Source organism: Procambarus clarkii, chromosome 67 (genome assembly GCF_040958095.1).
Source record: "Procambarus clarkii isolate CNS0578487 chromosome 67, FALCON_Pclarkii_2.0, whole genome shotgun sequence".
Lineage (NCBI taxonomy): Eukaryota > Metazoa > Arthropoda > Malacostraca > Decapoda > Cambaridae > Procambarus > Procambarus clarkii.
Genome location: NC_091216.1, coordinates 25313548 through 25330570, shown reverse-complemented (window position 1 = coordinate 25330570; position 17023 = coordinate 25313548). Strand labels below are relative to the sequence as shown.

The 17023-nt window shown below is 36.7% G+C and overlaps 1 protein-coding gene across 8 annotated transcripts in view; it reads left to right on the top strand.

Moving 5' to 3' along the window:
• Positions 1 to 11688, top strand: part of Sec71 (ADP ribosylation factor guanine nucleotide exchange factor Sec71) — a 46968-nt gene extending 35280 nt beyond the window's left edge. For 7 of the 8 annotated variants that reach the window (XM_045757394.2, XM_045757391.2, XM_045757395.2 and 4 more), the window contains 7 exons: positions 269 to 404; positions 1540 to 1721; positions 2178 to 2333; positions 2953 to 3124; positions 3316 to 3434; positions 6160 to 6294; positions 7659 to 9631. In XM_045757394.2, coding sequence (XP_045613350.1) covers positions 269 to 404; positions 1540 to 1721; positions 2178 to 2333; positions 2953 to 3124; positions 3316 to 3434; positions 6160 to 6294; positions 7659 to 7871 — 1113 coding nt within the window. In that variant the 3' untranslated portion in view covers positions 7872 to 9631. Of the gene's footprint in view, positions 1 to 268; positions 405 to 1539; positions 1722 to 2177; positions 2334 to 2952; positions 3125 to 3315; positions 3435 to 6159; positions 6295 to 7658; positions 9632 to 11551 lie in introns of those variants that run through there. The other variant, XM_069310511.1, reaches the window with a different exon arrangement.
• The last annotated feature ends 5335 nt before the right edge of the window (positions 11689 to 17023 follow it).

The following is a 17023-nucleotide window of genomic DNA, read 5'->3' as shown; positions in this document are numbered from 1 at the left end:
CAATTTTAAGTTTTTATTTTAAATTAAAATATTTTTGTTTGAGGGTAAGTGTTTTCAGTGTTTACAAATTATTACCTACCAAGAATAGTGTAACTTTGAGAGTTGAAATTGAATTGGTGTAATTCTGACATCTTGACTAAAGAAAAACACTTGATGTATTAAATACAGTATAAGAATATACTTAAAAAAAAAAGTACAGCATAATTTTGTAAGTTGTCATGAACCATATACATATGTATATATAAATATTTTCTTGGGGTATACACAGAAGAATGAGTGGATGACGACAACCTGCAACCACGCTTTGTATGCCATTGTGGACGTCTTTACCCAATATTTTGAAGTCTTGAGTCCCATGCTTCTGGAAGACTTGTACTCCCAGCTTCACTGGTGTGTTCAACAAGGTATGTAGTAAGTCTTTTATGGCCATTATTGTCTTGACTAATGAGTTTAGGTATTATATATGCAAGCAGTGAAAGCCTTTCAGGGGGATATTTTATATGCCTTGGCCTCGATGTATCAGGTGGGTTGCTTAGGCTTGCTTGTTTTGACGAGGCAGTATGGGTGCAGTTTTTTATGGAATGGCAAACAGAATGGGCTGGCTTAATTATCAGTTCATGAGACCATGAACTGGTCACATGAGGATTCTAAGGTTATGCTTTCTAAGGTTCGAATCCTTCACAAGGAAGAGTTCTTTGGTTACATATAACTTGTGGTTTATATAAGTGTGTTCTACATTTGGGGCTCGCGTTTTCCTCTGTGGAGACTGATTTGATGGAAACGATCGGTGATCTCTTGGCCATGACTGGTGCTGTTGGGGGTTTGGGATAAGTCTACGACTTCCAAACCTTTTAACAGTCTGTGGGGGCTTTCGAATGGTCAGCATCCTGGTTATGTTGGTGTATTTGATGCACCATGCTTTCTAAGGTTTGAATCCTTCATGAGGAAAAGTTCTTTGGTTATTTATTTATTTATATATTGGTTTATTTTAAATAATATTCTTATATTAAGAACATAAATTATTTAATTAGTTATGTTAGTTTAGGTTAGGTTAAGTTATGTAGGGTTGGTTAGGTTCAGTCACATATCTACGTTAGTTTTAACTCAAATTTAAAGAAATTATCTCATACATAATGAAATGGATAGATTTATCATTTCATAAGAAAAAAATTAGAAAAATATTGAAATCCATATATATATACACACAGTATATATATGTATATATATATATATATATAAAAGATAATGTGTGTGTGTGTAATACTCCAACTACAATTTAACAGTCAGTGTCAAGTTGTGTGTAATAAAAGTTATTTAATAATGTATTAATGGAGGATTATCAGAAAGTATTGATAGGCAGTTATATATGACTTTGTCCAGGTGTGTACCTCTTCTATTTCACAAGAGAGATGCACAAGTTTGTTATTTCTTGCTCCTTTTCATTTACAATTATGGCTATTTTAAATACTGTATTAATCTTTAGTCATTGTGATTTGGCTCTAAACATTATTTTAAGCATACTTTTACTTTTTTGTGCAGATAATGAACAACTTGCTCGCTCTGGTACAAACTGCCTCGAAAACCTTGTGATAAGCAATGGGCCTAAGCTAAGCTCGCCTACATGGGACAAAACCTGCCAGTGCCTCTGGAATATATTCAATTCCACGTTACCTCATGCCCTTCTTAAATGGAGACCGCCTGAATCGGGCCCTTCTCGTCAGGTATGGCCGGTGTTTTATACTATAATTTATGAACAAGTGAACCCCTCTCAACCACATTATTTTGTATCACATTTACATTTCATATCAAGTAAAGTAAATTGAAATGTATCAAGTTACATTTCAATTTAATAAAATATGGGAAATAGAACTTTTAATACCTAGTAAATGATCTTTATTTTCTGTAGTAGTGTGCTAACTACAACTTAGTAATGTTGTTTTATTACCATTAAATGCAAGTGTATACATTTTGTTGAAATATTATTGATCTACACCAGACTATTTACCCAAAATACTAAAAATTCAAGTTTGAATCATATGATATATATATTGCACTTTTTTCACAGCAACTCTCATTCTAATTTGTTTTAAAGCTTAGTACACTAATTTAAAAAAAGTACATATCAAGTAAGGGGCAATTATATAAATGATATCTTTTTTTTTTTTCTTTCCTGAAAGGTTGGCATCGGATCAGTGAGTGGTGATTCACGGGCATTTACTGGGCTGCTAATCCGTTGTGTTGTTCAACTGGAGCTTATTCAGTGCATTGATAACATTGTATTTTTCCCTGCAACTAGTAAAAAGGAAGATCAGGAAAATTTAGCAATGGCTCAGGTAAGATATCAATTACTGTAATATTTTTTTCATGTTTACCATTTGAAAAATGTGTACACTAAACCATTGCATATTGTGAGATGCATTCTGGGAACACCTCATGCTACTCAAAATTGTGTACTGTACGATCAATCGTGTCTTCATGATCTCTAGTCGAGCATACCCTAAGTGTTGCAGTGTGTCGGGGCGAGAGTGCCCTCAGTGCTGTGAATAGTCTGGCCGAGCGTGCCCCAAGTACCCTGAGATTCATGGTTGAGTCACCTGAAGAGCTGCAAGATGGTGTTTGCTACTATTGCACCAACACACACTGCAATATGGCAAAATAGTCTTGACCGTTTTTGTTTGCATTAGTTGGTACTGTAGTTTTAATTTATATATATATGTTGACCAAACCACACACTAGAAAGTGAAGGGACGACGACGTTTCGGTCCGTCCTGGACCATTCTTAATAGACTTGAGAATGGTTTAGGACGGACCGAAATGTCGTCGTTCCTTCACCTTCTAGTGTGTGGATTGGTCAACATATTTCAGCCACGTTATTGTGACTCCTCGATTGTATATAATATATCATTCTTTGTAACTACCTGTATTTGCTGACTTTATTGTGTTATAAAACAGGCTGGAGATGCTGCATTCTCAGTGACCCGGGACCAGAGAGAAGACCAGGGCATGTATCGTCATTTAGCTGCCAGTCAACTGTTTACACTGCTTGATTGTCTTATGGCATCACATGGTTTTGCAAAAAAATTCAATTCAAACCATGAGCAGAGGAACCTCTTGTGGAAAGCAGGCAAGTGTTTTTTTTTTTTTTTTCATCAGGAAAGTCAAGGAAATAAAGTGGCTGATGCCCTGAAGTGTTAGATAAGCAAAATAATATGGAAAGGGATACTGTCGAGGCTAGAGGAAGAAATACTATTTATGATATCTGAGCTACTTATCACTGATTAACTTTATTTAATTTATATTCTCTTTTGTTGACAGGTTTTAAGGGCAGTGTAAAACCTAATCTTCTAAAGCAAGAGACACAGTCATTGGCATGTGCTCTTAGGATACTCTTCCGTATGCTGGCTGATCCGTCCAGAGAGCAGGAATGGCCTCAGGTATTTGAATCTCGGAAATTAATACACAGTATTCTGTAAAAGTTCTGTCAACTGACACTGCCTTCTAGTACAATTCCACTCTGCAGATTCAATGCATCCCTTAAATTCCCCTTATTAGTCTTTATATATGTGCATATGTTGTACCTGATAGCCAGAACCACACTACTTGGCTCAGTATGCAAGGCCTGATTTACCTAACAAGCGGAGATATTTTCGTTATTTGCAAATATTTCTAAATTTGTTTATTCCGGTTAATATTGTATTAAAAACATAAATTACGGACTTTTATGTTTAGTTAGGTTAGATTCGATGATTTGATCTACAGTAATTTCTGTTTTAACTCAAATGAAATAAACCTTAAAATGATATACAGTATTATACAGTATAATGGAAAACTTAATCATTCCATTAACTTGAACTGGCATTCTGGTGATTACCAGACACCTCCTTTATCCCACTCAATCATGATAGGACAAAAGCTGACCCACCCAGAATCCTTCTGAATTAACCAAGAGGTTCTGGAGGCCCTGAAAGGGAGCCCAACAAGGATTTTTACAGTCGGCCCACCTACACTCTGACCTGTGGGTAATGGTGTTCACACTCTTATGCCACTATTTCAGATCACAAACAAATTACAATACAGTGTGTATAAGAAAATTTCAGGAGCAAGGAGCACCTATAGGCTTCATTATCAATACATCCAAATGTGAAATAATCTCCTCCAACCCAGATATCACTGCCCAAATACGAACTGTTCTTCCGGACACATGCATTGTTGAACCAGCTAAATATACCCTACTGGGTGTTCCCATTGGCCCTTGAGCAATCAAGGCGGTCCTGAACACACACATCACTGACCTAAGACGGATGCAGGACAGGATTGACAATATCGATGCTCATAATGCTCTCTTCCTCTTCACAAGATATAGTACCTATCTCTTCTTAAGTTGACTAATTGCTTGTGCTTTCCATCCCACAGCAACACTAAATAAAACAAGTATGATTCCCTTTTGAAGTCAATGCTAGGGAAAGTCCTGTATCTCCCATTGGATGACTCAATACGAGCAAACAACCCTCCCTGTAAGATTCGGTGGCCTTGGCATCCACACGGCCTCCCATATTGCTCTACCAACCTTCCTTGCCTCCTCCTTTGCATTGAACGACCGTGTAAGAAAAATCCTACCTGAACTTCAGGGCGATTCGGCAGGGGATACAAGATCCTGCTTTTATTGAATGTTCAATACTAGTGGGATGCCCTTGCAGGCCCAGCACCCAACTTAGATCCAACAAAAATGCACAAACAGTCCAGCTGAAACAACCCAGTTGCGGAAAAACTTGCTGATGCCATATGGTAGGGCCCTACCATATGGGAACTTTCTTCTGGCAATACCCATGTCTGCAACAGGCACACATCCAGAGCCAGGATCACTGCTACATTCATTGTAGCAGTGGTCCTCCGCCTTGGTGCCCCAATTCACACTGGATACAAATGTATTTGCAACAGGGTGGTAGCAGACCCATATGGACTGTATGAGCTGTACTGTGGAATCTTCAAGGGCTGGTATGCAAGACACAACGAAGTTATGACAACATCAAGAGGAGCCTTGCCTCAGCTCAGTGCCCAGCAGAGAACCTCACATCCTAATGGCCCAAAACCCAGACAATCCTGTGCTTTGCTCAGGTGGCATCACAATATCCCCCCACCCCCCACCCCCACCCAAAAAAAAGGACCAGTATCCCAATATCATGAGCTGCTATCATTTTCTAATACAACGATTTTTGCCCTTGGGTAAAGTAAGCGTCAAAATACGACGCTCTGCTAGAAGGACGGATTGTATATGCACCTCAGTGCTGATCAGGCAAGTGATGCAGTCAGTCACAGGGCAACGGCAAAATCGAACATTACAAGCAACTGGAAAGTCAGCACACCTTTGTTCCCAGAGCAGCTGGAGGATCTGGTGCTGGAGACTGAGGTTTTAGAGTCCACTTCCACAAAGTTAATATCAGTTGTATGGAATTTGTCTAATTAATGACTTTTTGTATACAGTACTTATAAAAAAAGTTACCTTTTACTTAAAGGCTATTTAACCAAGTAATATAATTTTTTAATTGTTTCAAGAATTTATAAGTTAAACTCATTTCTTGATAACTGCTTAAGCACATGTTCTCAGACGTCATTTGCATGATGACCTTGTGAAATTGTATTATTTTGGGCACGAGTTGTAGCTTAACGGCTATCTAGGCAAAATATAAAGAATTTAGTTTTTAGAACTGTAAGCACAAAGTTATTTTATTATTTGTATAAATAACAAGAAATGGCAGACAAATAGTTCAGGAAGGCCAAAATTCATCAGCGAGTGTTTAGTTTCTAAATTTTTCCCTGCAAATAGTGTCACTTGTCGCTGATAAGGGGAAGGCCTGGTTATCTTATCTTGAGGTTATCTTGAGATGATTTTGGGGCTTTAGTGTCCCCGCGGCCCAGTCCTCAACCAGGCCTCCACCCCCAGGAAGTAGCCCGTGACAGCTGACTAACACCCAGGTACCTATTTTACTGCTAGGTAATAGGGGCATAGGGTGAAAGAAACTCTGCCCATTGTTTCTCGCCAGCGCCCGGGAGCGCCGGCCTGGTTAAGCATGGACCTCCAAGATGCATACACAAAATATTACAGATGTATGTGTATTCCATACGTGAATATAAAATAATAAGTGTTCAATTTTCCTGTAGGTACAAGAACGTCTGATCTTTGTATGTCGTTCGGGGCTGGAATATTTCTTGTCACTTCCGGAGTCTCATCGAGAGGCATGGACCAATCTTATTCTACTTTTTCTTACCAATATCCAAAAGATGTCTAATGATCAGGTAAGAGGCACCTTTCAAATTCTCTCGTATATATATTTGTGTGTACTGTATGTGTGTGTATTCTGTACTTAGATGTCTTATAGAAACGAAAAAATTTATTCGAGATTTAGGAGGAGACAAGGCAGTGTGTGTTTTAATGAGTTTTAACTCTCCATGAAAGATCTTTTACAGGCAGTTCTGTTCTGGGTCCCCTCAGTTGCTTTCCATACCAGGGCCTAGATCCTCCCTAGTTAATGCTCACACATCATTTCTCAAGTGATCATGTCATATACAAGTAATTGGGTGGATTGGACAATAGTGACTCTATCTCAGTCCACCATCAAGCAACCACTCATTATTTGACAAAGGGAAATAAACAAACCAATCAACCTGGAAGAGGTGGCAAACTTCACTTTTCACCTTGCAGGCACATATGTCCTTAGTATAGTACAGAGTACGGTATTGGTCAAGCTTAATTACTTTAGTGAGGTCACTGGACTTTAGTTCCTCACTGGAACCGCTTGTGACGTCATGGACAACTAAAGCATCACGTCACCCCCTAATTCTTCGCCTTTCTAGAGAATGAGCTTTGTCAATCTTTCTTCATATGACAGGTTTCTAATTTGGGAGATTACCTTTGTCATCCTATATAGGAATTAAAACTCCAGTGAGTTCTTTTTTTTTTCAGTAGGATGAACTCTTAAATTATTAGTTAGTAAATTGAGTGGTCTGCACTGTTAATGAAATTGCGACGTTGTATTCACCACCATCGAGGTCCTGGAATCTGTGTACAGACTGTACAGAATTTCTAGATAATTAAGAATAATGACTTGAAAGGCAGCTTAGTGAGGCTTGTGATGTCCCTCTTCTGGCCAGAGGATAGGAGCCGAGTTGAGGGTTTGTTCTTTCAAGTTGAGTGATACTGTGGTCATGTTGAGCTTTGGAGCCATATTCCCATCAGTTTAACTTTGTTGGGGAGTTGTGCTAAAATTTATACCTGAAAAATAAATCAAGTGTTAATTTGGTGCAAAGGACCTTGTTGTAGTGTAATGATATTACTTATTAATGAATCGACCTTCCAGCCACAGCTGGAGCATTACCTTGGTGTCTAGAAGGTAGTGATTTGCTAAGGATTAAGTACAATAGTTAAGATCTTTGTTGGGTCTACTGCTGAGCTTTGTGAACTTGCACACAAGTTTAGAATTTATGAAAAGTCTGTCAACCTAATATCCAAGTTCGTTTAGTTTATACAAATACAGTATTGTAATACAGTTTTACACAAGAAATATTTGTGTATAGGCTTAGAAAAATATTTATTTAATTATAAAGTGCAGTTACTTTGAACTGCAAAAAAAAACTGTTAATGATATAATTTTTTTTCCCAGTTTGCTGCTCATGCTTCCAACTATTACCCATTTTTGTGCGAGATCATGTGCTTCAATCTCAAGCAGGAATTACGAGCTGTTCTGCGCCGCTTCTTCTTACGCATTGGTATCGTATTCAATATCACTCACCCAAGCATTCGTAATCATACCACATCCACGTCCTCAATTGGATCTAATTCTCACGCGAAAGATACCTTTATGAGTGAACAGTGAGTTGTTCCGCAGATATACCTCCCATACTCTAGTTACTTGGAAGTTAAGTGACAAGACAAATAGCCTGAGTTGCAGATTTTTTGAGACATTTTCTTTAGCTGTTTTGATAATAATTAATAACTGTCAAGATAAACATGATGGAACACATCACTCCAAATTTTGCACAACTATGAAAAGTGTGCTGCATTATAAAGTGGGTATATGAGGCATATGATGTGCTACTCTTCAGTGCAAATCAAATTTGGTAGCAGAAAATGCGGAAGCTTTTAGTGATACCCATAATGGGGCCATTGAAAACCTTATGTGCTAAATTTTGTACAATTGTTGATGTTCTGTGAAGTATCTGCCATATTTTCAATACATAAGTTTTTTAAATAGTGAAAACCCAAAATGAAAACGCCTGGTAAAACCAACATGGAATTTATTAAATTGTTATGAAAATAGAGCAAATTGTTAAATAAAAGTAATATATTTAATAGATGTACAGTACAGCTTGTTTATACAGTACTTTCCACTATAGAAGATCTATAGATCATGGTTTACAAAATTCCAATAAATTTATTGGTTGAATCAAAAATCAACATTTTATTGATAATTACTGTACTACTCTTGCCCAATTTTCAAATAGCTGAATTCGTTATGATTTTAAGAGCTTGTTTTTTTTCGTATTACAACTCGCATGATTTGTCCTTGTTATTTTGTCCACTTGGCTGCTGCATTTTCGTTGTTTTTTCCTGAGAGCAAGATTGAAGAAATTTTCTACAGTTACCTGATGTTGCCAATAAGAATGCTCTATTATGATGAAAATACTGTTGGTTAGATGTTTGTTTTGGTTTTATGGGTGTCCATAGTCTCCTGGGATCAGGAACAGCATTTATTTTGCACACAAGCTCATACACATACACACACGAATGCACGCATGCATGCACATACTTAAGCCCATTCACTTGTGTGCATGTATGTACATACGTGTGCATAAACATATAGTTACTGACTCATGCATCTGTACATACTTTATCGTGTGTGTGTGTTTGCACATTAACACACATATTTACATACACGATCACAACCATGTTTATATGAATTCAAGTGTGTTTGCATGTAGGTATCTTGAGAAATGTGAGAGCTGATAAATATAAGTTATTTGGAAGGTATTTTACAAATGTGTGCTGCCTGACGTGTGCGCAATCAGACGTGTAAATGATCTGGTAGATGGTGAAAAAATGTGTGAGCTGGCAGATGTGCTGACAAAATAGCCCCAGAGTGAAGTAAATGTATGCCTTTGAGTATATTGTTTTCTGAACATAATGACGTTGAGTTGTTTGAACAAAGATGATAATTTATATGGCTACTGTACTGTTAAGATATCTTTTGTAAGCGAGTTTCTTGAGACTTGGCTTTGGAGTGGAAAATTTAATACAAATTAATTTACGTGCAATATACCAGTACGAGATATTGGTGTGCAAAGAAAAAATTATTAATATTAATTGTATTAATATTAATACACAATTGCTGTACAAAGAATCATTATTAGATATAGTGTAGCAACACAGTGTGTATTGGATATATGGGGGGACCTTGAGTGTTTGTTACATGGAAAGTTGACGTTATATATGAGTAAAGTGAATGTTGCTTATCCAGTACCATATGTAGAGAATGCATTTTATTTATATGGTGGAAGTATATCTTGGTTATGTAATGAAGTGTATATTGGTTATGTACATGATTGGATATTAGTAATTTGAATAAGAATGAGAAAACTTAAGATGAAGAGTGAGAGAAAAAAGTAGATTAGAAGGCCCAAGGGAGAGAGTGTATGGCTGAGAGAGGCATGCAATGGAGTAAAGGTATAAATGCATTCCACAAAGAATAACGAGGAGACTACAGACAAGATACTTGACTGGTGTGAAATGTTTCATTGTTGGATAAAGATACATGTATTATATAGTGCATTCAAAGGATGTCATGGTACCATTACATCCGTTATTGGACATGAGAGTGGGAAATTCAGACACATCTCATGGTCACAGTTCTCAGCATTTTTGAAAAATCTGTGAAAAAAGCAACACTTGGAATATTTGTGAATAAATTGTCCTTAATATATATAAATGGTGAAAGTTGGGGGGGTCTGTTTTTAAAGATCTTTAGCCTCTAAGTTGGGTTTAAATTATTTAAGCATTAAGAGTTTTCCTACTACATTCAGGGCTTTATTTCCACTCCTAGAGCGTGTGCTAGTGAAGGATTAGCCAGACTACAGAAACAAACGTATTTAAAAAGTGGTGTTGCATATTTTGTCACAATATTCACTGTATATTTTTGGTTTCGTGTAAATAGAACAGATTGCAAAATACTGTATTTTGTATAAAGTAAACTTATCAGTATCCAAGATGCAGGAAGGGAGACCACTGTGGACATGCAGGTATTCCAGATAAGCAAGAGCTTGCTAAACCCATCATAATATTGCACTTGCAGTCAGTAAGATGACATACAAAACAATAGGATGGGAAAATACTACAAACATCATCTGGTAACAGTTAATTTAGAAGTGAAAGACTGGATGTACTGTAATATAGTACTGTACTCTTCCCCCACCTTATATATAGTTCTCGTTCACAGTACTGTACAGTAATCATTTACCACATATAGTGGGGTTTGTGCTTTTGTTTTTCTTTTAAAACTTGCTTGCTTCCTTATTAATTTTAATTGGATTAGGTAAAAAAAGTAGAACTATAACTGCAGGGTGTAAAAAAGGTTGTGGTATCATGTGAGCACAATGCATGTTTACCGGTATAGATATCACATGAAATTTCCTAACAAGAGCATGCAACTAACCACATCTGACGGCTGCATTGTACTAATACCGGCCGGTGGTGGGAATTTAAAGAAATGCCTTAAGATATTGAAATGCTGGGATACTTAGCATGTCTGGATATGGGGAAGTTTGCTGCAAGTCTGTCTAATGGATCATTTTATTCTTCCATGCCGAATTTTTCCCTCAAACATTTGGTAACTCCTATTACATTATACTGCATTTGCATAATAACTGATATTATATCTCTTGTGCCAATTTAATCTCATGATTTTCACTGTAATAACCTTCAACATTTACAGTCACTTGCCCACATCTAAATTTGACAATTATATTCTATCAATAATAATTTTCTTCACTCTTTTCAGACTGCACTTTTCTTATACTAGTACTTGACCTGAAGCTCATTTTTGTAAATGTTCTCTCTCCATTTCATTGTAATTCTTGTAAAGAATGTGATTTTCATATTTTTGCTTGAATCATACCACTCCTTCAGTATATCTTGTAAGCTGTAAAATCTGTTTACATAATTAACAAAAAGTTCATTGATGTACTGTAATCAAATTTATATGAATGCCATATTTGATTTTGATATACAGTACCTTACATATAATGGGTTCCTGGGACAAGTATTCATGCTTTTTATTTCTTTTCACTTATCACTAACTTCCAACATCAAAAGTCTTATTTTAATTATTGTAGCACTATATCAGTTTTGTGACAGTACCAAGCCATTGCTAAATTTATAATGTGCAATATTTATAGTTTATTTTAACATTATTTTCACACGAGAATAAGACCTTCTGTGTAGAGAGAATTTAATGCCTATATACATTGAACTAGTCCTCTTTATTTGTATATATTTCCTCAGATGTGATTACTGTAACATTCCATATCCTGCATCAGAGAGCTACAAGAGGAAGAAGTTAGGTTATTGTTGTGGTTGACTGCATGAAGATTCCTCATAATACAGTATCCAGTCATTCTTTCTATTCACGCATTGGAGGCACTCATCATAATCTCTCATTACTTTACTGTATTCATTCTGTTTAAAATGCTAGCATTTTTGGTTGTTAGTGCATGTCAAAACAAGATAAAATAATAAGATACCAAATTTTAGATAGTCTCTGCATGTACCAAAACTAAGACAATAAATGTGCACGGTGATGCAGTGTGTCGGGTGTGCACTGCAGAGCATAAATAGAATGGAATTTATTTCTGTTCGAACATTTAAAGTGGAAAGTATAGAAACGTTTATTTATTTCCGAGCCCTATGAGTAAAGTGTACATATGGTGCTTTTGACTACTCCTGTGCCGAAATAATTTTGCAGCCACGACAGTACTGTATATGAATTGAAATGCTACAAGATTTTGATGCCTTCACGTGATATTTATATCTAGTAACGCTTTTTAGTTATCTTACAATTTGTGGCGGCATGCACTTATTTTCTAGTACAGGATGCATCAATGTACTTTCAGGGAAGATTGCGATATATTAATACAGTACGAATTTATACAAAAATGTGGCACTTTAAATTTCATAATTTCAATAAATTCCAACTATTCCTAATATTAAAGACAGTAGTTTAGGGATTGTTGCAGGAAGCCGTATAAATACCAAGTACTCTTCAGTACTCCAGTGATAAGGATTAAAGTTGTGCTGTTATTATTCAAGCGTTCACAACCCTTTTCTAATACTGTTCACATACAGCCCTTGTAAAAGATTTGCAGCATTTATGTGAAAATATATTCAGGAAAGACTTATTTATTCTACAGCCTCTTCAAGACTTTAGTTACAGTATTGAAATTCAGGTTCTTATGAGATACAATACACGTTTTTTTCATTCACATGTTTTTATTTGGTGAATTATGTGAGGAAAAGACACTTATATAGTTTAAGACTAATATCTGTGCGAATGAAGGTGGAAATATTTGTTTATGATTACCTTTTAATCTGAAATTTTAACATGGTATTGAGTCATGTGTTTTAACTTGGAGATGAAATGTTGCTCTTATCTATTGGTATAATGTGCGGGGAAAATTTTATTACTAGTATTGTTATAGATATAGATTGCTTGCCGATTCTCATAGAACTGGCCTGAGGCTTTAATGTTCATGATCTGTGTAAGAGATGTAAATAACATTATTTCATTTCACACAAAGTATTATTCTATTTAATTTTTTTTTTTTTCAGAAAATTAGTTTTATCGACATTTAATTGCATATTGATTTGTAAACATTCATGTTTTTTTTCATTATTTATAAAATGTCAAAATGTTTTTCTGAAAATATTTTGGAAATTTTATCGTAAACAAGTCTTAATAGAAGCAAAAGTGCAATTTTGTGAAGTCCTTATGAGCGAGACTTTCGGGAGAACTGTGTGGGATGATGAACTGAAGTTTTCTTTATGCATATTTTTTTGAAGATTCAATGTAAATACATTCTTGGTTATAAAATAGATATGCTTTTATTGTCATAGATGACTTCTGTTTTATTATCTAGATTTAATATAAATATATCTAACTGCTTTAACAATTTTAGTTTAATTTTTCATATCTAATCATTAATATCTCCTGACAGTGGCAAAAATAGTATAAAATGTTACATAAAATACAAATCCTATAATGCAGTTCTTGGAGTACGTAATATTAATTATGCGGTGAGGATGTACATTTATACCACAGTAATTGTATATATATGAGTGTTGGTTATTTCATTATTACAAATAAATCCAGAAGCTATTTCCAAATCTTTGTTTCTTTTTCACAGTTCTATTATAATTATTGCATGTATGGTTCTTTTTATAATCGGGAGAGCACACAAGCAGGATGTTGGTCATCTTGTAAGATGCAATGATTGTTGATTAATGTGTTTTCCCATGTGCCTTATCTTATAGTTAAAGCATTGAATTGGAAATTGGAAATCGTCCCTAAATTGGCATCTCTGCCTGTTAGAAAAAATAATTGAATAAAATGAATCTTGACTAGGCATTGATAGCCAATACCTATAATTTAAGAGTGGAAGGGGCTGGAATGCTTTAGCGATCCAAAGGGAAACTGAGGGTAGAATGTGAAATTGCTATTCTTGCCTAAGACAATGAATAATATAGGAGATAAAACCTCAGCTTGTAGGCGATGAGTCACAATAACGTGGCTAAAGTATCATCTCGGTATTGTCATCTCAGCTTGTAGAGGTCCCACCTATATGCTGTACATAGAGACTTATATTTCCTGCATCCCCCCTCATCTTGTAGTTGAGTCTGTCCAGGAAGTTGTGGTACTTGAGGGATATCACATATGCTAAAACTGCTCATCAGGAACCCTTGACCCACTCCTAGGCCCCTGCTCTGATATTGTTTCCACATCCTCACCACTGAAACCTTGGCCGATGGACCTTGTTCTCCATGCAGGTATGTTGAGAATATTTTCTTGTAGGTACCTGATAGAGAATGCTTTGTTATTTACAGAAGCTAATGAAGAAAATTGTGCTTAGTTGCTCAAAAGATATGGAAAATGAATGTAATAAAATATACATGATATTACCCACTTACCGAAGTAATGAATACCAAGACTACAACAGTTAAAAATTCATCTGGAAAAAACCTTCGGGAATAATAGGGAGACCTTAGATAAACTGCTGGCTTCCTGTCTCCTAGGGCTCTAGAGATGGTGGCCCACAGGTAAAAAAAAAAAAAGATAATTGCATAAATGTTTTCTTTTGTATAAAAACACTGATGCCAGGGACTGTTCACTATACAATTCTTGAATAAAACTTTTAAGCAATTAATGCAAGTTGACAGTAAAGAACTCCTTTTCTCATAGTGATTCTGCCCAAAATGCCATGCGTGCTAGTGGCTTTACAAGAATGTAAAATTTCAATGCTCTGTACCTTCATAAACCCAATGTACCTTGTATACTGTATAAGTAAATAAATACAGCATTCCAGCTTTTGTATGAACATCAGAAGAGGGCATGACTAATCAAATCCAGGTAGAAAAGGCTCACCCATGTATGTGATCACTTTATGCCTGTAGGTCCAGGAACGATGACTTTCTTTGGATACTTTTGAGAACTTATAGAATGAGAGAAGAGTTGCAAAATGTTACCTAGGAGTTAATAAGAGATCAAGACACTAAAACATCATGGAACAATTTCACTAAGGTCATCACTGAAATTGTTTAAAACTGCTAAGGAGAGGAAATAAAAAAAAAAGAACTAGAATGACAGGCAGTAAAAGTGCTTTAACAACTGAGTTCAACCCCTGGAAGAAGTATTAGTCCATCGGGAATCACACAATATGAAATGTACAAAAGGATTTCGAATTCACCGACATAATCAGATCAGCCAAAAGAAATTATGAAAGAAAACATGCTCAAGGTGTTAAGAAGTAAACACTGCAGTAACTATTTACATGAAATATACATCTAGTTATTATATTGTGTTTATTGTCAAAACATGTCATACCATTACAGAAGTATCACAAGTACTTTTATGCCTATATAAGGAGTAAAACTAAGACAAAAGACTCTGTAGGACTGTTCAACTCAGACAACAGGACTCGAGAGGAGCGAAATACTTCAACACGCTTCCATTACACATAAGGGGCATAACTGGCCAACCCCTCAAAGTCATCAAGAGAAAGAACTCAATAAACATCTCCAAAGGATACCTGACCGATCAGGCTGTGATTCATACGCCAGGTTGCGAGTAGCCACGTCCAACAACCTAGTTGACCAGACTATCATCAACCAGCATGGTCAGAGGCCGGGCTGTGGGGACCTTGATCCTTAGAAATAATAATAAGCATGAGATGAAATGCGACCATTTCTCGCTTTTTGGAAAAGGTGACCAGCTAATATGATCGGTAACAGGGTTGTTGATTTGTGGAACTAATTACCGCGTTACGTGGTGGAGGTGGGGTCCCTGGATTGTTTCAAGCGTGGGTTGGACATGTATATGAATGGGATTGGGTGATTATAAATAGGAGCTGCCCCGTATGGACCAATAGGCCTTCAGTTACCTTTGTTCTTATGGACTGTATTTAGACAAAGGACTTCCAGCAGATGTGGCGTATATTGACACTTGTGAAGCTTTTGATAAGGTACCACATGAAAGGCTGACACAGAAATTGCAAGCACATGGAAAAAACAGCAAAATACTAGAACGGATAAAACGATGGTTAAATCAAAGGAAGCAACTTAAAGGGTCACCCTAAATAGATATGAATCTGAAAAAACGTTGCTAGTAGAGTAGTGCAAGATTCCGTCTTGGGGGGCCAACTCTTCTTGTTATATATTCATCAACAACATACTGTATTACAAATCACATCATTAAATGTACAATGACTCAAAAAGATCTACGGTAAAGTGAGAAGCAAAAAAGATATTGATGCCTTGCAAAGCAGTCAACATGAACTCCACAAATGGCCAGGAGACTTGCAAACGTTTTTTAATCATTAAAAATACAAAACCTTGCATGTAGTGCATAACAATCATATTCAGCAGATGGAAGAAAAGTACAATACCACCAGTATAAGTTATCACTCGCCAGTCCTTGAAGGTTGCTAAACAAGTATAGGAACTGCAGTAAAAAAAAAATAAAAACGCCAATCCTCAGGAATTTATTCCGTGATCAATATCGATAAACTGCCGAACGAAGAATTTTGCGGTGACCTGACTGGCCAGGTTTGTGGCCAATAGGGAATTCTTGCGGTTTGGGTATTGTGTGGGTCAAATGTCCAGCGGTGACGTATAAAAGTAATTACTCTAGGCTTTGTGTAGAAAGCGAGCAAATGGGTGTTGGGCAGTTAGTTGCCTCACAGTAATGTACACTAACAGTATAAACATAAGGGATAGGACGTAAAGAATGGTGCCAAACACTAGGACGGTCGGGGGATTGAACGCCGGCCTGCAGGAAGCAAGACCGTCGCTCTACCATCCAACCTGATTAATTGATGAAGATTAAGCCACCCCCAAGAGGTGGCACGGGCATAAATAGCCCGTAAACCGTGCAGCCCAAGTGGTTGGGCTTACAAAAGGCAACTAAGCCACTCATATGGTGACATGCGTGGCTTACTGATGGATGGACAATACCATCCAATAGAAGTCCACTACGGGCTCACCATAGCCCGTGCTACTTGGAACCTGTTCCGAGTAGCTGAATCTATAACAACAACAACCATCCAATATATGGTTGGTGATCGGCCGTAAACTGCCACAATAAATTACAAGTCGAATGGTGGGAAGATTGCGCCAAACACGTGTGGAGGCGAGAGTTGCAGTTGTGGTGGCCTGCGGGTGTAGAGCACGGCTGCAGGTATGGAAAGGGAGGGGAGACCTACCTTG